The following is a 25,836-nucleotide window of genomic DNA, read 5'->3' on the forward strand; positions in this document are numbered from 1 at the left end:
CTGGCCCAAAATAAAAACCCTGGGATTCTCTGTTTGAGAAATATATAATTTTTTTTCTGCTGGAATCATATAACATGTGACAAAAAGAGCATCAAAGTTGGAGGTGTATGAAGTTACATTAGAAGGCGCATTCATCTCTTCTAACCTATCACAAAGTGTACACAACCATGTACATCCCCTGATGGAATACTTTACAATGCAAAAAGTTTACCAACGAAGCGTGAAAGGGGCTTATACAGGCGGTCCCATACTTAAGAACACCTGACTTATAGACGACCCCTAGTTACAAACGGACCTCTGGATGTTGGTAATTTAATGTACTTTATCCTTAGGCTACAATAAACAGCTATAACAGTTATCACAGGTGTCCGTAATGAAGCTTTATTGTTAATCCTGGTTCTTATGAAAATCCAACATTTTAAAAATCCAATTATTACAGAGACCAAATTTTGGCTGGAGTTACAATTATAAAATATACAGTTCCGACTTACATACAAATTCAACTTAAATACAAACCTACAGAATCTATCTTGTATGCAACCCGGGGACTGCCTGTACAGCCAAAAGTATAAAGTATCAATGCCCCACGCAGCTGACTGAGAATTTCAGTTGTCACAACCCACAATCATTTGTGCTTAAGGTCCATGGTATGACTGAAACTATAAAAGAACGAGGTGTTACCCCATTAAACTACTAGCCCCCTAAGTGGGGTGTGAAATGTCCTTTCTAGAATTCACTCCATCATGTGAAACCTTGCTCATTTCTAGAGAATAGGTAAGAAATGTTATCATAAAGATGCAGTAGCTTTTGTACTGTAACTTAAAGGGTATTTCACTTTTCAACAAACTTTGCAGAAATTCTGTATCAAAACGTGAGTCTCTGGTCATTTAGTGACTGTAATTTTAAAGGAAAACTACCACTCCCAAAATGTAAAAAAAAAAAAAACCTACACATAATCACCTGTGTTCCTTACCCCGATTCCGGCACTTGTGTTCTCTAATCTTGACATGCGGGGATCACCTGGAAAAAAGACTTATAAAAAGCAGGTGCTAATTATTCACGCCCCCTGTGTGACATCACCACCCTTTCCCAGCGTGAATAATTAGCAGCCCGCAGCGTCGGACATCTTGTCACCGGACTCTGGCCTGCTTTTTATAACTTTTTTTCAGGTGATCTTGGCATGTCAAGATTAGATAGGATAAGCACTGGGATCGGGATAAGGAGGAGGACAGGTGAGTATGTGTAGGTTTTCTATACTTTTTGGGAGTGGTAGATTTACTTTAACCCATTAAGAACGCAGGGTTTTTTTTGGCTCATTTCTCGCTCTTCACCTTCAAAAATCCATAACTTTCGTTTTTTCCGTGTACAGAGCTGTGAGAGGGCTTATTTTTTGCGTAACAAATTTTAGTGGCGTTATTTATTTAAAAATTCCAAATGTGAAAATGGCAAAAAAAAACATTTCTCTTTCCTGTGGGCTAAATTTTTAGAACTTTCACTGTGCGCTCCAAATAACACCTCTGCTTTATTCTTTTGTTTGGTACGATCACAGTGAGACTAAATTTATAAAGGTTTTATTGTGTTTTAAGACATGTTCAAAAATTAAATAAATGTGTATTCGGTGTACGGAGCTGCGCGGGGTGTCATTTTTTTGTTAAATGAGCTGACGTTTTCATTGCGACCATTATGATGACGGCAATACCCGTTTCTATATTTTGATAGATCAGGCATTTTTAAACGCGGCAATACCGCATTTTACTATTTTTGAACCTTTTTTTCACAATTTTTTTAGACCCTCTAAGGTACATTAACCGTAGATGGTCTGATCGTTTACTGTATTGTAGTATATGGCATTTTTACACAGTATTTGTTACAATAAGACACTGGCTCATTGTAACGAATCTGCATATGCCATGCAGCCTCGGATCTCGCGAAGACCCAAGGCTGTCATGACAACAGATCAACGGGTGACATTCCGGGGAGCGACAATCAGAGCCAAGATGGTGGAGCCCACTTACCACCATTTTTGTAATGGAGCCAGCAGCATCGGCAGGATTAATACTCGCAATTAAAACTAGCACCGACCGGGGTTATTAGCAGTGGGTGTTTGCTGCAATATGCAGCAAACCCCACCTCTGTATGAAAAGGGATCAGCCCGCGAGTCCTCTTCATACAGCCCATGCACCTCTGCGGGTACATGTACGGTGCAGAGCATGAAGGGGTTAGTGTTATAACAGACTTCCCCTCAGCAGGCTACAATTCTATAACACTTAGCTGCTGTAACTCACTGATCCCCCTCCACTCTACATAGACTTCTGTGTCTTCTAAATCCTCAGTGAACTTCTGGCCTTCTTACTTGCAAGAAGGAATTCAGCAGAAATTTTAGGATCAAAAGTAGATTAATAGGGTAAGAGGAATTCAGCAGAAATTTTAGGATGAAAAGTAGATTAATAGGGTAAGAGTGCGAGAAAGTTACAAAGTAAGTGGAGAAAAAAGCCCTTTTCTCTGATAAGATATATTACAAAGATTCTAGTCACTTGTTTTATTGATTTCTGCAAAGTTTTTGAAAAGTTACTGGACCTTGAAATTATTGGCAATAAGTAAGCTAGTGTATTACAATGGTATTTTCATGGCCACTTGATTAATAATTGTGATATTTTAGACAGAGCAAATATTTCTGCTCTTCTTTCACACAAGATTTCTTGCGTTTATATTTCATTATTCTATTTTTTATTGAATTTCTACTCGAACGTTCACTTTTCCTGAGACACAGTATATGTCCCCGTGTGAAATCCTTGCTGTCACTCATAGGCGCACAACTGAGATTATCAGCCCTGAGCGTTGGCGACCTGCAGTGTGATCACAGACCAAATTACTCCCAGTGCAGATCTATGAATGACTGTGTGACTGGCTGTACTTCATCTTTCTTTTCATTTTCTCCATTATAGAGCAGAAGATGGGGAGATCCACCCTGAAATCTGCCGACTTTACATTCAGCTGCAGTGCTGCCTAGAAATGTATACAACCGAAATGCTGAAATCCATGTGTCTTCTAGGCTCCCTTCAGCACCAGCGGAAAGGTAAACCCAAATGTTGTTGAAAGAACAAACTTGATTTATCAATATTGGCGCAGAGTTCGTATTTTTGGCGCACGAATCGTGCTATAATTTTGTTGCACATGTTACATTGTGGCCCAAGGGGTTAATGAATTGGCGCTGAAAAGGGTTCATGGAGGTGAAGTTCATGTGGCCCACTGGCCGTAGTTTGGGGACCCTCTGTTCTAGATAAAAACATATCTGAAAAATAAAAGCGCCAGAAAACTGTTGGATTTACAAGTGGCTGAAAAATTTTGCTACCAGAAATAAAACAAGTCAAGAATGCTGGAAAACGCCAACATTGTGGTCCTGACACTTCATAGATTCAGACGCAAGAGGCGCAGAAAGAGAAAAGAACAGTTTTCAAAGGCCATAATAAATGACCCCCTCAAAGCTAGAGATACTCACGCAGAGCCTGGGATGTCCCTATAAGTTATACTTTTGTTTTTTTAGTTTGGTTTGTCCAAGTAATTGGTAGTGTACCAATAAATTCACTCTACATAGAACAATACTTCTCGTAGGCCTTACTCAGACTTAAGTGATTTTTGTCCATAGTGAAAGATTTATCACAGCTTTTATTCCTGAAATCTGGCTTATAAGCCCTGAGATAGGCACAATTCCTGGCACATATAGTTATGTCTATTTCCCCTTTACACCAACTCCACAGCAAGTAGGCATGAAGGAGGCACACCTGGCAGAGTGGCTAGGCATCTGGTGACTCCTAGTGCACTGGGTGCACATACCTCCCAACCGCCCGGATCCGACAGGACACTCCCGTCCTCGGCAGCTGGGAGATTTTCCCGGCTGCTCCTCTCCCTTCAGCACAGGCAGAGGCTGGAGGAGAGGAGGCTACAGGAGGAGGCCAGAGGACAGGAAGAGGTTCAAGCACAGGGAGCCACAGTATGAGAAGGTTGGAGGACAGGGGGCCACAGGAGGAGAAGGTTGGAGGACAGGGGGCCACAGAAGAAGGCTGAAGGACAGGAGGAGCCTGGAGCACAGGGAGCCACAGAAGGAGGTTGGTGGACAGGGGCCAATAGGAGGAGGAGGTTGGTGGACAGGGGGCCACAGAAGGAGGCTGAAGGACAGGAGGAGCCTGGAGCACAGGGAGCCACAGAAGGAGGTTGGAGGACAGGGGGCAATAGAAGGAGTAGTTTGGAGGACAGGGGGCCACAGAAGGAGGCTGAAGGACAGGAGGAACCTGGAGCACAGGGAGCCACAGAAGGAGGATGGAGGACAGGAGGCCACAGAAAGAGGAAGATAGAGAACAGGGGCCACACCACATGAGGAGTGGTTGGGGTAGGAGTACATATAGCATTATGTATACGTTTGGGTAGATAAATAAAAGTGGAAAACGAAAAGTAAAGGGAGGATAAAATTGTATGTTGCCGAGTTGAACTGGGGGTATTATATGGGTCCATAGGGGGTTTGCCGCAGTACCCCTTACTGCGGCCAAGCCCCCCATGGACTCATTATATTATGTGGGGGCTATTAAGTTCGATATTACACTATGCTTGCGGGTGGGGCAATGGGGGTTGTTTAGAAAAAAGGGGGAGGGACTTCTTGTCCATCTTTCTCTTGCCCAACCGTTGGGAGGTATGGGTGTACAAGCCCTGATAAATCTCCCCCTATATTTCTGAGATCAGAATAGTCCTGTTTCTGCCAAGCTGAGGTGGTGGTCGAATAAGGCAACAACCAAATGCCACTGCTCTATACTGTTTCTGTAACTCCCATAGAGGTAAATTATAGATACTGAAGCTGTGATCAGCAAACTTCTATTTTTTCTTTTAAAAACAATAGTTGTATGGTAAAAAAATACTGAAGAATGTTAATTTTTTTGTCCTCAAGCCAATGGACATTTACATTGTCCATGGATATGTCCAAAACAAAAAAAATCTGAATTGTATTGTACCAAATTCTGAGCTTTTTCTATGTGTTCCCATCAAGGAAGAGAGCATAGTGTTGGTCCAAAGATCATAGACTACAAAACAGATGAGAGCTCAGAAGTCCCAATCCTAGAAGATACGTCTTCGTCTCCGGTGGATGTCCAGTACTGTTGGCAGGTTTCCACAGACATAGAGAACACAGAAAGGTAAATACAGCGCAAAACCAAGAGAACAATATTGACGTGTCATGGTATGGTGATATCTAGAGGTATACGACCCTAGAAATAATGCTTCTAGGTGGGAAATACTGTATCGCTGACTTACAGTGCAGCACCCAATGGAGCATCGTACAGAGGCTGACACAATCTTTTTGGCTTTGTAGTAAGTAATTTACAAGGTGAGTACATTGATTCCCATTAGAATACTTACAATGTGGCTCATAGGGTGGGATATTACATCCATATACTGGGATGAAATGGTTTGTATTGTCATGGATGAGTCTCATCAATTCTGTATTTAAAAGATTTACTAAAGCCCCTTTCTTTTCCCTTAATTGTGGCTCAGAATATCTTGAGATTATAATTTGATAAACACCTTATTTCAAGATACGGTCAGTACTTATTTAGGCCAGACATCTCTTTTTTTAGCATCCTTTTGATCCAAGTAAACTCCAGGTACCTAGTCAATACCTCCAAATTTGGAAGGGGCCTATAATCCATCCTAAGTGACCTGTTCTTTTGTCTGTACTTATTATAGAAACGTTACCTATTCCATCATGAAAAGCACCTTACCTGGGTACAGCCAGAGATTCTCTATGACAGGGGTCATGGGGACGCTTGGTCCTGCAGCACAATACAATACTGATGGCATAGCTGGGCCTGGAGTTCTGGGGGCTTACATTACAGAAAATTCCTTAGACATCATACTAAATCATACTAAACATCATACTAAACATATTAAATGTTTTAGGTTTTTAATTTATTTTTATTTTATTTTACTTCATGTAAATAGATGACTTTTACATCCCATCCTTCCAGTGTGTGCATGTGCATTATATGATTTATGTAATCTTCCATTTGTAGCTCCTTCAGCTGTTCCCTACAGCGGAAGGAGCTACAAAGTGAGTTCTAATCTGTTAGGACTCACTTCTCCCCCTCCCTCCTCTGTAGAACATCTATGTACTTCAGTGAGCTTCTGTTTTATTGCTAGCAAGACAGAATTAAGCAGATATTACAGAGAGAACAACAGAATGGGAGATAGTAGGTGGACAAGGAAACCCTCCTCTCTGATAACATATATTACATTGTTTCCTGCACTCACCTGTGCTATTCATTTATGCAAAGTTTGTTGTAAAGTTACTGACCATTGGTGATATACTTGTACTGTGATGAAATGTCTTTTGTCTTTTTGTAGAGACATGAGGGAAATGAAAAACCTCTTAAGCAAACTCAGGGAGACCATGCCTTTGCCATTAAAAAACCAAGGTAAGTGCATCAGTTCTGTATTCGCAGATGTGTTGTTCTTCCTTTCCTTTTGGTTACAGTATTTTTCGCACTATAAGGCGCACCGGATTATAAGGCGCACCATCAATAAATGCCTGCTAAAACATCTAGGTTCATATATAAGGCGCACCTGATTATAAGGGTGAATGACCAGCAGGTGGCAGACCTGTGCACAGTTCAAGGCAGCTGTTGTCTGTAAGTATGGTTCATATATAAGGCGCACTGGACTATAATTTGTGAGAAAATCAAAGGATTTTTAGTGCGCCTTATAGTCCGAAAAATACGGTAAGCAACTCTTGCAACATGTCATGAGATGAGCAGCCTAAAAAATTGTGATTTCATGAAATGTCTATTCTGTATATAAGTTTTAAATATCTGTTTTTTAACATTAGTCATCGGGAGCCAAAACCAGACGTGGAGAATACACCGAGGTGTAATGGAAGGATCTGCATCTGTTCCTTGTATTATACCATCCCTGGTTGTGGTTCATAATATCTGGTGCAAAAAATTATAAAGGAGTGAACTGGCCAGGGGCAGATTAAGACTACCATGGACTCTGGGCTTTATGAATATTATTGCCCCTACAAGTCTAGAAGCACTGCCTACACATGGGGGCACATGTATCATAGTTTCAGCTAGGCAAATTGTCAAATTTTACCGACTTTTGCCGTTTTTGCACCATTTTTGCGACTTTTAACTCTGTTTTTTTTCAATTACGCCTTGTCTGCACCTTTGTGCAGTGTGCCTCATGCATCTTAGTTTTCCAGATGTTCCATGCAACTTTTGCCGTTTTTGTGCCATTTTGCACCGTTTTTGCGCCATTTTTGGTGCAATTCTGCACCTGGTCCAGGGCAGGTGCAAAGGAAGGTTTTTTTTTCATGGACACAATTTTAACATGTAAATTGGAATTATTTCACATGCTTTAACTGTTTAACATTTTGCACAGTAACCTCTTTTGTCAAAATCTTAAAATTCTTGAATTTTTTTGTTTTATTGGGTGAGGTCACATGTAGCTGTTTAATTGCGTTTTTAATGCATTTTGAAACTAATTACAACAGCTGAGGGGAGGTGATTTGCCTTATTTCATTACTGTTAACATTTGCGTTTACAAAACGCAATATAAATGCCATGTTAATGCATGTGTTAACATTGCATTTACTATGCGTTTTGTACATTCAAATATTGACGGTAATGTAATTAGGAAAATCCACTCCTGTATTTAACCCCCTCACAAAGCTTGTATCCATGTGGATTTGAGACATTTGCAACAAAAAGTCTCACAAGTACAAGAACATGTATCACAAGTAAAAAGACAGGATCATACATAAGGTGCAAAAACTAGCCGCCAAATGTCTCTAAAATGCACCTCAGAGAGACCAAACCATGATACATGTGCCCCATGGTACTAGAATAAGATTATTGGGGAATGCAAGATGCGTCCTTCTGCCTGCTTTCAGGACCTTTGGAAGGTCCTGAAATGGTACATGTGTACATGTGTATAGAGAGCAGGAACAGATGTGCGAGGATTTTATGGGTGAAGGTCCTTCTCAGTATAAAATCTGGTGGGTGGTTTGGGTGGCCATTGGCCCCCTAGAAGGCTTGGGCCCCGGGCTACCGCCCAAACTGCCTATACTGGAACTGGCAGTAAGTTTGGTATGATTTTATATTGAATTTGTTACATAAGTCAGACCCTTAACCAAATCTTAACTGGGGAATGTCTACTGCTGCTCTGTTTAGTTCATGGGAGTCTTGTAAATTCCCAAACACAGCCTTCAGCCATCTCCAGAACTTTCACAGACAGTGAACAGACGTGCCGGAGACAACTCCTCACTGTACTTGCAAATTTTGAACACTCCCATAATATTGAACAGAGTGTCAGAACACATGCTCAACCTGGCGCTCTATTAGTTAGTGGCAGTGGGACCCCTTTCTCAGGATTGGTGGGGGTCACAGTGCTCTGATCCTCAATGATGAGATTGTTATTGCTTACACTGTGGACATTATAACTTGGTACAATCCCTTTAGGGTATCACACAGATAAAGGATAAACTACTGCCTATCTAGGATACCAGGAATTGTATCACAGCAGGGTGGATGTAGGTGATTGGGGGAATCAGCATTGTAATTCTAAGGGTAATACCGAAATGGCTCCAAGAAGCCAATAAAGAAAATAGAGGAGCTTACAACATTTAGAGAATAGGTCATAAATTTTAGATTGATGATACCTGAGTCTTCGTCTGCCATAGCTGAAGTGCAGTATCACAGTTCGGCTTGTAAGGGCTATAATATTCATACAGCCCAGGACCAATCCACCACTGGCCTTTAGTTGATGTGCACTCCAAAACATATCCTCAATGACAAGTTCTGAGGCTATCATGCAGGAGATACAAGGACATCGTCCACCACTATGTAGACAAAGGTTAACTCATTGCAGTCACAAGTGAGAAAAGAAAAGAAGCTCCAGAAAACAAGTACAAACTCACTCATAAGTAAAACCAGCACTGTGTAGGACACATTGGGGGTCATTTACTAAGGGCCCGATTCGCGTTTTCCCGATGTGTTACCCGAATATTTCCGATTTGCACCGATTTCCCCTGAATTGCCCTGGGATTTTGGCGCACCCGATCGGATTGTGGCACATCGGCGTTGGCATGCACTCGACAGAAATCGGGGGGGGGGGGGCGTGGCCGAACGAAAACCCGACGGATTCGGAAAAACCGCCACATTTAAAAAAAATATGTGTCGTGAAAATTGCACTTACCTTCACTCAGCCCGGCTCGGTGTATTCCAGTTGCGTTCCGATGCTCTTCAGCGCAGCAGCGACATCTGGTGGACGGCGGAGGAACTACCTTAATAATCCCGGCCGGACCCGAATCCACCGGGTAATGGATCAGGTAAGTAAATGTGCCCCATTATGAGCTTTCCAGGCACATACCTCCTAGACAAACCAGTGATACCTTATTTTAGAGATAATGGTGGAATATATTATGACTGGCGTTTTGGATGCAAGACTTAATATCAACCCCCTCCCACACACACAACCGGCACACAGCTTCCCGATTCCTGGCCTGGCCTATGGAAGTCTGGAAGTCTTCTCTGGTAAGTCAGACTTGTTTAGACCAGGCCTGACCTAGCGTAGATTTCAGTTTTTGTCCCCCATTCAGTTTTAATTCTTATTTGAATGAATTAATCAATTCAAATGATTGTATCAGTGCACTCAGGGCAAGTTCATGCCCTCTGGTGCATCGGTTTCCTTTTTTCTATGGTACCTAGTATCAGCCAGGATTTTCTCTAAAGTGGCAGATCTATGAGGTACAGGAAAAGTATCTCTGAAAACCATATAAAGTCCTCTCCACTATGCTAATTTTACTTGTGGGTGAGATGGGTGCTGGTCGATTCCCTTTAAAGAGAACCTGTCATGCAAAATAACCCCCCTAAACTAAATATATTTTCATAAACTGCCATTAGAGAGCATTGCCGCTATCCCTTCATTGTCCCTCTACATGCCTGTAAACCTAAGCAATGAGGTCCTAAAGTTGTATGCAAATGACCTGTGAAATGTCCAATGAAGCATTAGCATATTCAAGCTGTCCACCTTATTCATGAGTGGGAGGCACAGCCACACCCCCAGTGCATGACTGACAGCCTGTATAATGATGTGAGGCTGTATAATGATGTGCTTCCTGGTGCTGGTGGCCACGCCCCCTGCAGTCTGTGTGTGTTTAGGAGAGATACAGCAGCTCCAGGCAGCCATGTTACAGCAGAACATGTCAGATTCATGTGTAGCTGATGTCTGTGTCTCTCACCTGTATATTAGGAGGATGCAGCATGTCAGCAGATGCAGCACAGACACTAGCAATGCTTTACTATACATTACACACAGACATGAGCAGGGGGAGGAGAGGGGAGGAGTAACAGGGGTGACATCACTGCCTCTGACCATGTGACCAGCCTCATTTACATGATAAAGAATAGATGATTTTACAATGATTAATGTATGAAATAACTAGATAAAGCCTGGGATGGATCCTTGTGAGCTGCTCCAACAGGTAGTAGTGACAGGACTAGTGACACAGACCTGATGACAGGTGTCCTTTAAGAATAAGAAAATGTTTGTGGAATTGGGTGACTTATACATCTATCCTTCTTTCTGTACAGACGACAGTAGCCTCCTCAACTTGACACCTTATCCACTCGTCAGAAGAAGAAAGAGAAGGTTCTTTGGATTGTGTTGCCTCATCTCCAGTTAAAAATAAAGAAAAAAGCCATTCTTTCTGCAGATACGTTATAATTTGACCTTTGCCGTCATATATCGTATTGAGGTTGGTTAATTCATTATGTATTCAGTGTTGCCTAAACTGCCTTGTATCGAAACTTGTATAGTTTGGAGAAGAAGAACGCCATGAAGAAGAAGCGATGGAGGAAGCGGTTATCGTGACGAAGCCATCGCTGATTGGCTGGATGTGTTCTAATAATAGACTTTGTGAACATTCCGATGTTCATGGCATACAATAAATATGCAAAACGCTTTGATGTCCTAGTATTGTGCTATAGGAATACCATTCCATCGGCATCACAATGGAGGTTAACTATGGATAATAGTGACAGCAATTATTATGCGAATATTGATGTATCAAGGCCAATAACTGTACTTTGTATTTTTAGTTCTCTCTTTCTTGTCTCAATCATACTTAGTCTTCCACAATGCATCAGGATTTTGTCCAAAACCTCAGCCAAGTTTCTAACCTACTAACTAGAGGATGAAAATAAAGTATTTATGGCTTGTACATATATTGTAATCTTGATGATGATCATCAGTATTTTCCTTTCAATCGAATGGTGTGATTTTCACAATTTTGAAGATGTTCGACATATATATTAAAATAGTGTATTCAATTCCCTGATATATCCTCATGACCTAGAGATACAGTTTACCATATATTGTTACTATAGAGAGTCCAAGCATGGTGTCTGCATATTGACATAGTGTTAAATCTGATAGGGCATGCCAGCGTTAGCTCAGACTGAAATATACCCTACATTTTACATTGTTAAATAAAATTTTTTTAGTTAAATGTGTAACACATGCGTTGTGTCCTTCTGTTTCATACCAATAGGAATGGATGATACAAGTTTAGGATGTGTGATTGGTGGGTCATTATAATAATTTATGAGTCAATGTAAATGACAATGACGAAGAAGTATGGTAGATTCCTCCTCCTGCCTTTGCCTTAATCTGTAATTTAGTACTCCTGGAACCTAAAATGCAGAGGCTACTGGGGCTTGGAGTAGCCTGTCCGGGCGCTGGATGCTAAGACTAAACTACGCCCCAGTGGCCTTAGCAGTGCTGCCTCCTTATGTGTTCTTGGCACGTTCCTCTACATCCTCTAGCCTGCACAAGATATCCAAGCGCTTTCTTTGGAGCTACTGCACATGTACAGTAGCTCATATTCCCATGCCCACATGCGCAAAACCTGAATATAAGCCAACGGTGCAGGCGCAAGGATGAAGAGGACCGCGCCAAGGATGCGCTTTCTGGAGCAGCTTTACTTTTTATTCTTCCTTTCTTCTTGTGTAAAGGCCACAGTATCCCATTCTCACTAATGATCGGAGCATCAGGTCAAACATGTGTCTGTGCGCATTGACATTGAATGGGAGTGCTGGAGGTACACAAGCGCGTTGCTCAGCAATTGTAGCATTGAATGGAGTGACTCAGCCTGCCGCTACATCAATTAGTAATTACAGGACCCAGTACATGTGATATTTATTATCCCTTATCCTGTGGATACAATGACAATCAAAGTTGGTACACCGCTTGGATGGTACAATGACAAGATGGAAGGCCAGGCACGGAGTTCCCCTTTACTCAGGGGTGGTGTTAGGGGACGGCAAACTGGGCATTTGCCAAGGGTCCCCTGCAACTGGACTAGGTAGAGTATGTACTGCTCCTTAATACCCTTTGGTTGAATGTCCGGCTGAAGATGCTTATCATCTACCTCCTGTCTATTTATCTATCTATCATCTGTCTATCTAGTTATCTATCTCCTATAATTTGAATATTTCCTATCTTCATATCTTTCTATCTGACCAATTATCTAGCTAGTTTTGTGTCTATCTATTTATCTATATATCTTCTATCTACATATCTCCTATTTATTATATCTATCATCTATCTACTTATCTATATATAATCGACTTTATATTTGTGTATCAAATTTATATCATCTTTCATATTTCTCTTCTATCATCAATCTCCCTATCACCTGTCTATCTCCTATATAATTCTCCTACAGCCCCATATTACAGATACAGGCGGTCCCCTACTTAAGGACACCCGACTTACAGACGACTCATAGTTACAGACGGACCCCTCTGCCCACTGTGACCTCTGATGAAGCTCTCTGGATGTTACTATAGTCCCAGACTGCAATGTCCAGCTGTTTGGTGTCTGTAATGAAGCTTTATTGATCATCCTTGGTCCAATTACATCAAAAAAATTTTAACTCCAATTGTCTGGAGCTACAATTATAAAATATACAATTCCGACTTACATACAAATTCAACTTAAGAACAAACCTACAGAACCTATCTTGTATGTAACCCGGGGACTGCCTGTACTTACCTACTACTGAGTGTAACTACAAAGTGTTATTATTGTGCAGGGTAAAGGAGCCTCTTACTGACTGTGACTGCTCATAAAATAGTTTTATTCTGGGCACCACTTTTAGTTTTTCACAGGGTCTCACTTTGTCTAAAAGCAGCTCTGGACAGTAGGCAATCTTCTCTACATTGTAGTCAGTCTGGAGTGGAAGGTGATTGGGAGACCCTACTTTTAACTTTTAGTTTCCATTACGCTTCACTAAAACACAGCATGTAACAGAAACCCCTGACACGGGTGCACACTGAGCCTTAAAAAGAATAGTAATAGCTGTGCACTATACAAGAATGCATGTTACTATACCATACACTCATTGCCAAAATCAATATGCACCAAGAAGGAGTTATTGTAATGAAGGTAAACTTTCTTTGTGTGATAGTAATGATGATATAGCAAGTGAGTGTAAGATTGGAGCAAAAGTAGTTTACTGGGCTCTACTACTACTCTGCTTGGCTGCCTCTAGCCGGATACAATAGGAAATATAGTTGGCGCTGGTTCTATATGGAATCTTGCATCAGTTGATAACAGATGTTGCTGCTGGTGCTGTAGCTTATACACAATCATAGGTTAATGAAGTTGACCTGGTCTCATATCTGCTCCATTGATACCATCAGACGCTCAGTCAGTATAAAAAGCCAGCGTGCGGACAGTCAGGTCTCTTGCCTTACCTGGAACATTACTGCAGTAAGTTACTTATACCATCTTTACTACATACTGTTATAGTATCATAGTTTATACGGTTGAAAAAAGACACATGTCCATCAAGTTCAACCAAGGAAGGGAAGGGATTGGATGAGGAAGGGATTTAGGGGAAACAATTCTATATAAAATAACCATCAAGGTTATTTAAGTGTAAAAAGGCTTCTAGACCCTTCTTGAAGCTCTCTGCTGTCCCTGCTGTGACCAGCGCCTGAGGCAGGCTATTCCACAGATTGAGATGCCTCTCATATTCTTGTACAATGTTTACTTATGTCCACTATGCATGTTCACTATGATTGCTCCTCCTAGTACTCTCGCTTTCTCGATGCCAGCGTTACGGGTTATCCTTTTACTCCATACCTTATGTATATATGTATATATAATGTCTGAGGACATTTATTATAGCCTTTAAGCATATTTCTACTCGAGAATCATATTGGGGCACATTTTCGTCGGGTTTTCACAGGGGTTTAACAGGGGTTTTTGGTGCACGCGATCGGATTTTGGCGCCAGCTTTCACGCAACACAAACCGGGGGTGGGGGGGCATCGGACGATCTGATGGATTCGGACAACGCGCAGGATTTAACATCGCAAATTGTGCCGCAATACATGCACTCACATACATCGGGAAGAAAATGGTGAACTCTGACGGACTGACTTCAGCGGGGGAAGCGACACATGCAGGATCTCAGGCGCACGATGTTGGTGAATGGCGCCGGACTTCACCTTCGTCGGACCGTCCGGATCGGGGATTGCGACAGGACCGGGTAAGTAAATGTGCCAAATAGTGTTTGCTTTACATGGGATATACAATTACAGTGCCACTGTCTTGTGATCTCAATAGCTACTATGACCCTATACAATTTTTTATATTCCTGGGCTATAGATTGTGCTATATAATTACCTGTTATAATATATTCCATTTTTTAACCGCAAACCTTATTAGTTATATCTATTGTTTTGTTCACAGACCAGATCTAACTTGACAAAGGTCGTGATGACCAAAATGTTGTGATTTTTTTGATCTGCTGTGTATTTGAATTTCATACAATTCTATATAATGGTGAGGGCTATATTATGTGAAGTTATCATTTCGAAATAAACAAAAAAGAAATACAAGAAGAATTATTGTGTGTGCCAAGTTTTTCAGAATAACTGTGCGATTGATGATAAATCTTCTAAATGTTGTAATCTGGATACATCCCTTGGATACCCTTGCAGTGTGTGGGGTGAGTATTATCCTACTAAACGCCACCTGGAAGCCTTGCAATAAGAGGTAACAAGTATGGCCATAGGATGTCCTGCAAATATCGCTGAGCTGTTAGCGCCCCTCATATCACTACTGGGGGACCCATTATTGCATGCTCCTCAGAGTGCCACTATGCAGCAAAGGCAGGATTAAGGTGCTCACCTCCATATTTGTCCCCCGCCATTGGCAGGCTTTGTTGGTAAAGATTATACATATCCAGTTCTTAACTGTCCAGGTCTTTCGTTCATGACATCACTGCATGGCGCCGAGGATTGAGATGACTGGACCTGATGTTCCTATTCGGTTTCAAGCTGGATTTCGGTCACTGTCCCAGGGCATCCACCGGATGCCAATACGTACAGTTGAATACATTGATTATGCAGAGATCTGCTGATGTGTGTCCAAAGCACAATTATGGATAAGCACGTCTAAGCACAGATCATATGCATATCCCTGTGTGTTTATATTCTGCATTACAAAGGAAGAACGCTTTTTTGTTGTCCACCATCCAGGCTAAAGATGAGCACATCTATTAGTCAATTTGGTATTAAATCTGCCTTTTTTTCTAATTGGTTTCGGAAAAACTGATGTTGCTCCAAATGTTTCCTCTCTTGCTCCCAAAAAATTGTTTAAATGTAAATAAGAACAGTCAAAACATTCATTGTGATTGAATAAAGACTCATCACTAGAAGCAATGGCCTCCAGAGAGGTGAGTATGTGCATTGTACTTTATATTTCCAACAACTGTTCCTATAAGTAACTTTACATCCTTATATCAGTACGGCGCGCGCCGGGTCCCGGTGCATGGAGAGGGCTCGCGGGCCGAACCCTCTCCATAGCCGGTAAGTCTTTGCTGCATATTGCAGGTACTAGCACCAATCGCGGGTGCTTTCACGGCGATCGCCGCCGGCAATGCTGCCAGAGGCTTCAAAAAGATGGCCATCTTGCCGCGGATCTTCTCTCCCCGATGACGTCACGGGGAGCGGTGATCCGTTGCCATGACAGCATCGGGTCTCACGAAGGCCCGAAGCTGTCTCGTTTTAACCCATTCATTACAATGTTCATTACAATCAGCACATTGTAATGAATGAGGAGTAAAATCCCCATATACTGCCATATTGCAGTATGGCAGTATATGGTAGGATCGATCAGACAACCTAGGGTTAAAGTACCCTAGGGAGTCTGAAAAATAGTTAAAGTAAAAGTAAAAAAAAGTTAAAAAAAAAAAATTATATTAAAAAAACCTAAAAATTCAAATCACCCCCCTTTCCCTAGAACTGATATTAATATTAATAAACAGTAAAAATCATAAACACATTAGGTATCGCCGCGTCCAAAAATGTCCGATCTATCAAAATATAATAACAGTTTTTCACTGCGTTTAACCCCGTAACAGAAAATAGCGTCCAAAGTCAAAAATGACATTTTTTTGCCATTTTGGAAAATATAAAAAAAATAATAAAAAGTGATCAAAAGGTCGCACAGTCCTAACAATGATAGCAATAAAAAGGCCATCAAAAGTCGCAAAAAAATTACACCACCCACAGCTCTGTACACCAAAGTATGAAAAAGTTATTAGCGCCAGAAGATGGCAAAATCAAAAAAAAAATTTTTGTACAGGAGGTTTTAATTTTTTTAAATGTATGAAAACATTATAAACCCTGTACAAATGTGGTATCCCTGTGATCGTAGCAACCCAAAAAATAAAGTAGACCTGTCATTTGGGGCACCCAGTGAAAGCTGTAAAATCCAAGCCCACAAGAAAACGTCGCAAATGTGTTTTTTCACCATTTTCACTGCATTTTTTTTCCCGCTTCCCCGTATGCGCCATGGAATATTAAATACAGTCACTACGAAGTGCAATTTGTTACACAGAAAATAAGCCATAACAGAGCTCTTTATGTGGAAAAATAAAAAAGTTATAGATTTTTAAAGGTGGGGAGTGAAAAATGGAAGTGAAAAAACTAAAAAAGGCCAAGTCGTTAAGGGGTTAATAATAAATCGATTGCTCAGTGCTGTAGTGATTGTATTCTACCACAAGATGGCAAAAGTATAATACTATATAGATGAACTATCCATAGATTACCCTCACATGTTCTGACAGATCTTATCACAGAGCTGATTTATAAGAAAAAAGAGATTGCACTCCCATAGAGTAAATATAAGATGCCCATGTGGACGGCTTGATTAAAGCCTGTAGTAATGGAGGCAGCACAGCGTCCTAGTTTCTGGAACACGGAATCTGCAATGTAGTAGATCATCAATGAGGAGGTAAAAAACAGACAAGAGGCGCCAATCCAATAGGTCAGTGATGGCAAACCTTTTAGAGGCCGAGTGCCCAAACTACAACAAAGATCCGCTTATTTATCGCAAAGTGCCAACACAGAAATTTAATTTGTGATTTATACTCTCTTCTCTGTCACAGTTTTCATTGATACCAGCACCCTGAGGACACAAATAAAGCAGAAAATAGTCCCAGGTACAGCTGTCACTTTAAAATAGCTCTGTGCACAGCAAGTCCTGGGCTGTCTGGGACTGCAGGAAGATACCTGGAGTCATCTCTGGTGATGGCCTGAGTGCCCACAGAAAGGGCTCTGAGTGCCACCTCTGGCACCAGTGCCATAGGTTAGCCATCACTGCAATAGGTAGATTAAGGATTTTTATTACTAAAAACCATGGGAAGTGTAAAAGCCAAGGTTTTTACACTAGCCCTGTTTTTTTCCAATAAAAAATCCAAATTCTACCCATTGGATTTCTACCTCTCATCCCTTTTTTACTACTCAAAGCTGATTTATAGACATTGCTAGAAGATGTCACATGGATATCTTTCCAAGGCCGCTCTGTTAGACTGTAAAACCTACTTTATATTGTGCTGGTTATTCCATCTATAGATTCCTACAGATCAGTCATTGCACATTATCGAAATTCTTGTCTCAACATTAGTTTTTTATTTAGATACCACCTATCAGTCACTGCAGGTCCAGTTATAGTGCCTGCAGGAGAAGCTGCTACTTACCGTATACTTGTGGTTTCACGTGATCAACCACCATCCATAGAAGACGTGGATGGCGTGGGTCTGTCAGTGGGGAAATCCAGTCCCAAGCATATACAGGCAGTCCACGACTTACATGCGCAGTCCACTTCCTGGTTTCGTAGCGCTGCTTGACATGCTGCGCGTCCTCATTGGGCGGGAGGGTCCACCTCCTGGTTTCGTAGCACAATGGTGATTACGGGGATCCGCTGCCGATGTATACAGTAAGTAATTGCCGGCAGTATCGCAGGGTACAGGTAACTAAGGAAGCGTTTGCTGGTGTTCCGACTTACATACAAATTCAACTTAAGTACAACCCTCCAGTCCCTATCTTGTATGTAACCCGGGGACTGCCTGTATTGGACTCTAATCTATGGTGCTGATGAAGGCAGCCTCCTGCACATGGCTATAGTTTTTGGGGTGTATGTGGTCCATGATCCACCGAAAAAAATTACCCACTCTGCATGGTTTTGCAGCAAGAATTGTCCCGACAAACTCCCCTTTCAACATTTGAAGATTTACTTTACAAAACTGCAGCTACACACTTTCTTACTAAACCCTTTATCAGTTATGGGAACAAAGAAGCCAAAATATCTCGATGAAATAAAAGAACAGTCAGAAGGTGAGTTACTGTAAGTGGATGCAGCTGCCAGCATCCAGGAGTCAAGACAAGACTAAAATGTCATCTTAACTCCCATCTTTATATAACATTTCTTTTTGGGATTTAAGCTATTGGATTTCACCTTAAAAATATAACTTAAAGTGTAAACGTCATTCTGAGCAAAAAAAAAACAAAAATACATAATTCTGCTCCAGGGGTCTCTGGGAATCATTCCTCAAAATATTTTGCCTCTCGGTCCTCATTTAGTACCTATTTTGGCACATAGCAACCAGGGTTTCCAGCTCTCAAAAACCTACAATCAGCAAGAAGGAGGGGCGGAGCCTCCTGTCACCTCATCACAAGCCCCTGCTGCTGACCAATGGGACCAGAGCTATCTATCAATGCATATCCTATCTATCTATCTATCTCATATCTATCTATCATCAATATAACTACAGTATCTATCTATCCATCCATCCATCCATCCATCCAAATCTATCTATCTAAATATCTATCTATCTATCTAAATATCTATCTATCTATCTATCTCATATCTATCTATCATCTATCTATCCATCCATCTCATATCTATCTAGCTATGTACCTATCTATCTAAGTAACACTCCAGCACAGCACATGAGGACACAGCTTGGAGATTGTCTCCTGCCTCTTCCTTGTGTGAGGTGATGGGGTAGAGGAGGCTGTAGTTTCTGTCTGTGTGGATTATTTGTTTATACTGTATACAAGTGTAGGGGAAGCTGAGGGAAAGATAAGTGTAGGGGTTTGGTTATTACATTAGTCAGTGTTCCTGTCAGCACATGACTGCTGCAGACATGAGGTGATCAGCTGTGTGCAGGGAGACATGAGGTAATTAGCTGTGTGCAGGGAGACATGAGGTAATCAGCTGTGTGCAGGGAGACATGAGGTAATCAGCTGTGTGCTGGGAGACATGAGGTAATCAGCTGTGTGCTGGGAGACATGAGGTAATCAGCTGTGTGCTGGGAGACATGAGGTAATCAGCTGTGTGCTGGGAGACATGAGGTAATCAGCTGTGGGCAGGGAGACATGAGGTAATCAGCTGTGGGCAGGGAGACATGAGGTGATCAGCTGTGTGCAGGGAGACATGAGGTAATCAGCTGTGTGCAGGGAGACATGAGGTAATCAGCTGTGTGCTGGGAGACATGAGGTGATCAGCTGTGTGCTGGGAGACATGAGGTAATCAGCTGTGGGCAGGGAGACATGAGGTAATCAGCTGTGGGCAGGGAGACATGAGGTGATCAGCTGTGTGCAGGGAGACATGAGGTGATCAGCTGTGTGCAGGGAGGGGGATTTCTGCAGACAGGATAAGCTTAGCAATAGACATATGTGGGATTGCTGACATCTAGGGGAAGTCTGCAGAATACAAGAGGAAGGAGCAAGATTTGGGTAACTAATCCAATTGCAAAAGAGCTTAAAATTACCTGCCCTACAACATATCAAAATTTTTTTGAAATGACAGTTACACTTTAATGGAACAAAATCAGTCATTAAGTCCAGAATCCTTCCCTTGTACCACCAAACAAATACAACAGAATGGCACCAAATAGCACAGTACAGTATAAAGTACCTCTTTCAAAGCACCAAGTACTACAGTACAGCATCAACAATCTCTCCATAAGCACCAAATACCATAGTGCAGTACCAAATGCCCCGCGATAAGTATAAAAGCGCTGTACCCTATAATAATAATAATAATACCCTATACCTCCCCAAAACCAACAAATACCACAATGCAGTAAAAAAGACTTTTTCAGAAGAACCCCGTACTACAATACAGTAAAAAAAACACCCCATTGTACAGAACCATATCCCTCCCCAGAAGCAATAAGTATAAAAGTGCAGTACCAAATACCTTACCAGAAGTACCAAATACCACAGTGTAGTATAAAATGCTAAAATACCTAATCAGAAGCACCAATCAGAAGCACCAAGTATCACTGTACAGTACCAACAATCTCCCAAGAAGCACTAAGTACCATAGTACAGTAACATATATAGCGATTGGCTATACAGCAGCATAAGGTATTACAGTTCACTAACACATACCTCCCCAGAAGCACAAAATACTTTAGTGTAGCATCAACATTTCTGCCAAGTATTATAGTGCAGCACCAAACCTCCCTAAAAGTGCCAAAGAACTAGTGTTTCACCAAATGCCTCCCAAAATTGCCAAATTCCAATGTGTAATTGAAAATACCATTCCCAAAAGCTTCAAATACATACTAAAGTGCAGCCATACAGCAGATGCTAGATTCTGAAAAATAAATCTAGTCAGGGTCGGATTAAGGGTGGTGGAGGCCACTGGGCCCCCACCAGTTTGCACCCAGGGGCCTCCACCACCCTTAATCCGACCCTGACCAGATTTATTATTCAGAATCTAGGGACTGCTGTATGGCTGCACTTTAGCCCTGCCCACAATTTTTTTTATTAAAGTAAATGTTGCTAGTAATAAATAAATATCCAGCCCCCTGTAATATTTATATACAGATCAGTGTAATAACTATTTACAACCCCTATAATAACTATATACAGCTCACTGTAATAACTATATACAGCCCCCTCTAATAACTATATTCAGCCCCCCCCCCCCCTTTAACTATATACAGTCCCCCTATAATAACTATATACAGGCCCCTATAATAACTATATACAGCCTAAATTTTAACTGCTTACTTGCTTACTTTGCGCTTTGCTGCTTTCCCTCCAAGCCCTGTTTAATGAGAAAAAAATAACACATTTCACATGCTGTGTAACTTCTCTTTAGATTGAAGTGTCAGAATCATGTGAACATAAGGTGACGATGAGGAGAAATAGCAGAAGATCAATAACTTATAAACCAGGACTCTGATGTGCAATGCTGGATCTTATATGCACCAGCCAATAATGTACTTAACGGGAATCTGTCAGCAGTTTTGACCACAGCTGGAGATCTGTGTGACCATACCTGTATGCATGTTGTTAGTAGTTAAAAGACTGTGAATAGTGAATAGCTATAATCCACCTCTGCAGCTCCTGCAAAGGCTCCGGGTGGATCTTTCAGCCTGAAGAGCTTTCTGCTCCCAACACTCTGCTGAACCAAATCACATCCCCTCTGCTAGGAGTAGAAGCTGTATTAGGATTTTAGTTGAATACTGACAGCAGTCACTCAGAGCAGAGGGGAGGGGCTGTGGAACATTTCTTTGCAAAGAGCAGAAAGCTCTTCAGGCTCCAAGACCCGCCCAAAGCACTTGCAGGAGTGCTACACAGACATAATTCTGTTTTGCAGCAATTTGTCAATTTAAAGGAAGTTCTGTTTTATTTATGCAAATGAGCTTCTCAGTGCACCAGAGGTGTGGACACCTATTTTTTATTCTTTCTATGACGGGCCAAATTAAGATTGATATGGGCCCTGGGCTGTACGAATATTATATCCCTACAAGTCTGGAATCACTTCCCACATATGTTACTAGAATCAAGCTTTTTGGGGAATGGAGGTTGTGTCTTTTCTGCCAGCTTTCAATCTGTTGTTTCAGGACCTTTGAAGGACCTTTAAAGGTCCTGAAATGGCTCTTGCGTACTTGCGCATTGAGAGCAGGAACAGATGTATGAGGATTTCATGGGTGAAGGTCCTTCTCAGTATAAAATTTGGTGGTGGTTTTGGTGGCCATGGGACCCCTAGAAGGTTTAGGCCCTGGGCTGCCACCCATACAACCCAATTTATAATCCACTACCTTTTCAGTGCTACTCATCTCTTAACATCACTGTCACTGTATGCTAGTTGACATCACTTACAGAAAAAGGTATAGAAAGAAGAAAACTGGTGCAATAGCAGGTATGGCTCCGCCCCCAGAGCACCAAGAAGCTAATATACATAAAGATGAAAATGGAATTCTCTATAAAATGACAAATGACTGGAAAACAGGAATGAAATGTCAGGAAAGATTATAAAGTTCTTAACATGTGGACTTATTACAGTATTTGGAAGCTGGTAGACCGTCCTTTGATCCATTTTTTCTTTGTTTTCATTAATAGTTTGCAAATTTAGTTTAAAGTTGTTATTATGTTGCAAAATAAAAGGAATTTGCTTTGTAAAAGAAAAATAAAATGCAAGTAATATTCCATCCATGTAATGCATCAGAAGCAGAAGCAGACAAACCTTACAGCAGATGGCACCATCAGGCCACTTTGTTACTTTCACGATTCACTCAAGTCTTTTCCATTTACCATAAATGTAATTTAATGCCACAATAACGACAAGACTTATAGATTGGATTCAGAGCAAGAAGAGGGGACAGGGTGACGGGAGCAGCCAGCCATACTCAGGGTCTGGAAGAGAACATATCACAGGAGACAACAGTGCTCTCAGGATGACAAGACACCTGCAGGAGACCTGCACCAGCTACTACACCTCCAACAACACCTTAGTCAATAGTTTCGGATGTCCAAGGAAGGATGACACCAGAGATCTCATCTACTGCTGTGGATTCGCTGATTTAAAATATTGCTGCAATGAGCCGGGCAACTACTTCCCATATAAACACGATTACATGCTGTCCCTTAGGTAAGACTTTCATATTTAGTAAAAGTTGTATTTGTTTACATAATTTTCAGATTAATACATTCATTATTAAGTACAATTATTGTCACAAAGTTACTCTTCTTCCAAATCAATGCTTTCAATATTGCATCATTTAAATAGGACAATCTCAGTAATGATTGATAGTTGATGGATTATTTTTGAAATATTTTTGAATTTCTGTAACTGTTTTAAGGTGTCTACCTGCTTCACAGCTGCCTTGGTTTGAGATATCACAGATATAGTTATCAATAGTTCAAAATTGAAGCGTCACATGAATCAGTGATTTAAAACATATATAAGAACCTGTAATTTTTTGAAATATTTTATTTATAGTTGGGATTTTCTTTTAAATGATTACTTGCAAGATAGGGTCCATAGGTTTGTTCTTAAGTTGAATTTGTATGTTAGTCGAAATTGTCTGTAGTTCCAGACAATTTTTTTTTTTGCACCAGTGACAATTGGAGTTTCCACATTTTTTGCTGTAATCGGAGAAAGGATTATCATAAAGCTTCATTACAGACTACAGCTGATCATTGCAGTCTGGGACTATAGTAACATCCAGAAAACTTCACCAAAGGTTTCAGTGGGCAGAGGGGTCCATCTGTAACTAGGGGTCGTCTGTAAGTCGGGTGTCCTTAAGTAGGGGACCGCATGTAATTTAAAAAAAAAACTTCCAGGAAGTGAATGTTAATCTTGTAATACCCTTTTTTTTTAAGAATACCGTAGTTGATTTTTTAAAAAAAATATTTTTGATACACTAGGTTAATGGGAACAGTTCCTAAAGGAAACCTACCATTTGATTTGATGCATTATGAAGCAAACATACCTTGAGAATGCTGTAGCTACACTGATGCAGGATCATACTTTGGTTAATTCCTGAGCTGAGTGCTGTAAAAACAGTTATAACATTCCGGACCTTGGGAAAGCTGGGTCAGGCTGGCTGACATAAAGACATTACACACAGGAACTTGTAATTACAAATAGAGGTTTGTCAAGACATGACTAATCAACCTGAGCTGGATCACTCATACACAGCAGATGGGGGATGGTGCAGCAATTGATTATTCTGTCTGGCAGGGATAACAGTGATTGCATCATTATCTCCTGCAGAAAAAAACTCACATGCTAGGACAAGCACTGAACCAAGCACTGAAAGAGCCATAGAAGCGACAGAGCTTCATTATCATAATGTTATATCTGTTTTATCAGCAAAACCACTCAGCATAGGGAATAACCAAGATATGATCCTGCATCAGTGCAGTTACAGGAGTCTCAAGGTATGTTTGCTTCATACTGCATCAAATCTAGAGATGGGAAAATCGATTCGAACGAAATGGAAAATTTGATTCGTCGCGAATCCGAACTTTAAGGTGATTAGTGTGAACAAAGTTTTTTTTCTCCTTTATTACCAAAATGGGCGCTAGCACAATGTGTTACATGGGGCAGAGAACTCTGGGAAAGAGAAAGGGACACCCTCGATCACATGTGCAGACCTGTAAGCCAATCAGCCACCGGCAGGCTTATGTGATGTCACACAGCCCTATAAAAACACGCAGCCATTTGCAATCTTGGCATTTCACACTGCATGTGCTGCCTGTAGCGTCCAGCTGCTTGTACTGTACTGTGCTGTAGCGATTTCTGCTCCAATGCCAAGGTGTGCATTTTGGGGGATCTGTATACTCCAAGTAGCAGTTCTTTTTTGTTGCTGAAATTAATAGGAAGAAATCTGTGTAAAATCCACATATTTTCTGTCGTGATTTTTGCTCCAATCCCAGGGTGTCCATTTCAGGGGATCTGTATACCCCAAATAGCAGTTCTTTTTTGTTGCTGAAGTGAATAGGAAGAAATCTGTGTAAAATCCACATAGTTTCTGGAGTGATTTCTGGTCCTATCCCAGTGTGTCCGTTTTGGGGGATCTGTATACCCCAAATAGCAGTTCTTTTTTGTTGCTGAAGTGAAAAGGGAGAATCTGTGTAAAAATCCACATATTGGGGACCATTTACTAAGGGCCCGATTCGCGTTTTCCCGACGTGTTACCCGAATATTTCAGATTTGCGCCGATTTTCCCTGTATTGCCCCGGGATTTTGGCACACGCGATCGGATTTTGGCGCATCGGCGCCGGCATGCACACCACGGAAATTGGGGGCGTGGCCGAGCGAAAACCCGACGGATTCGGAAAAACCGCCGCATTTAAAAAAAAAAAAAAGTGTCGTGGGACTCGCGCTTACCTTCACCAGGAATAGGCCGGGCATTCCGGGCATTCCGGCGGGCAACTTCAGCACAGCAGCGCCACCTGGTGGATGTCGGAGGAACTACCTTAGTGAATCGCCGGAAGACCCGAATCCACTGCAGAGAACGCGCCGCTGGATCGCGAATGGGCCCCATTGTGTGTAGTAATTTCAGCTCCTATTCCAGGGTGTCAGTTCTTGTGCTTCTGTATACCCCAAATTTCGAGGTTTTTTTGTTAGATAAAATAGATCTGTGTTAAATCAACATAGTTGATTAACCAATTTGTCAGACAGA

The 25,836-nt window shown here is 41.4% G+C and overlaps 2 protein-coding genes across 6 annotated transcripts in view; both read left to right on the forward strand.

Moving 5' to 3' along the window:
* RGS7BP (regulator of G protein signaling 7 binding protein) overlaps nucleotides 1-11,530 on the forward strand; it is a 76,316-nt gene extending 64,786 nt beyond the window's left edge. For 3 of the 5 annotated variants that reach the window (XM_072137089.1, XM_072137106.1, XM_072137114.1), the window contains 4 exons: nucleotides 2,946-3,076; nucleotides 5,036-5,180; nucleotides 6,388-6,458; nucleotides 10,635-11,530. In XM_072137089.1, the coding sequence (XP_071993190.1) occupies nucleotides 2,946-3,076; nucleotides 5,036-5,180; nucleotides 6,388-6,458; nucleotides 10,635-10,726 (439 nt within the window). In that variant the 3' untranslated portion in view covers nucleotides 10,727-11,530. Of the gene's footprint in view, nucleotides 1-2,945; nucleotides 3,077-5,035; nucleotides 5,181-5,271; nucleotides 6,354-6,387; nucleotides 6,463-10,634 lie in introns of those variants that run through there. The other 2 variants (XM_072137123.1, XM_072137097.1) reach the window with 2 other exon arrangements.
* An 11,452-nt stretch (nucleotides 11,531-22,982) lies between these two features.
* SHISAL2B (shisa like 2B) overlaps nucleotides 22,983-25,836 on the forward strand; it is a 75,879-nt gene continuing 73,025 nt past the window's right edge. Inside the window, exon 1 of the mRNA XM_072137134.1 lies at nucleotides 22,983-23,294. Within this exon, the coding sequence (XP_071993235.1) occupies nucleotides 23,101-23,294 (194 nt within the window). The 5' untranslated portion in view covers nucleotides 22,983-23,100. The remainder of the gene's footprint in view (nucleotides 23,295-25,836) is intronic.

This window comes from Engystomops pustulosus, chromosome 1 (genome assembly GCF_040894005.1).
Source record: "Engystomops pustulosus chromosome 1, aEngPut4.maternal, whole genome shotgun sequence".
Lineage (NCBI taxonomy): Eukaryota > Metazoa > Chordata > Amphibia > Anura > Leptodactylidae > Engystomops > Engystomops pustulosus.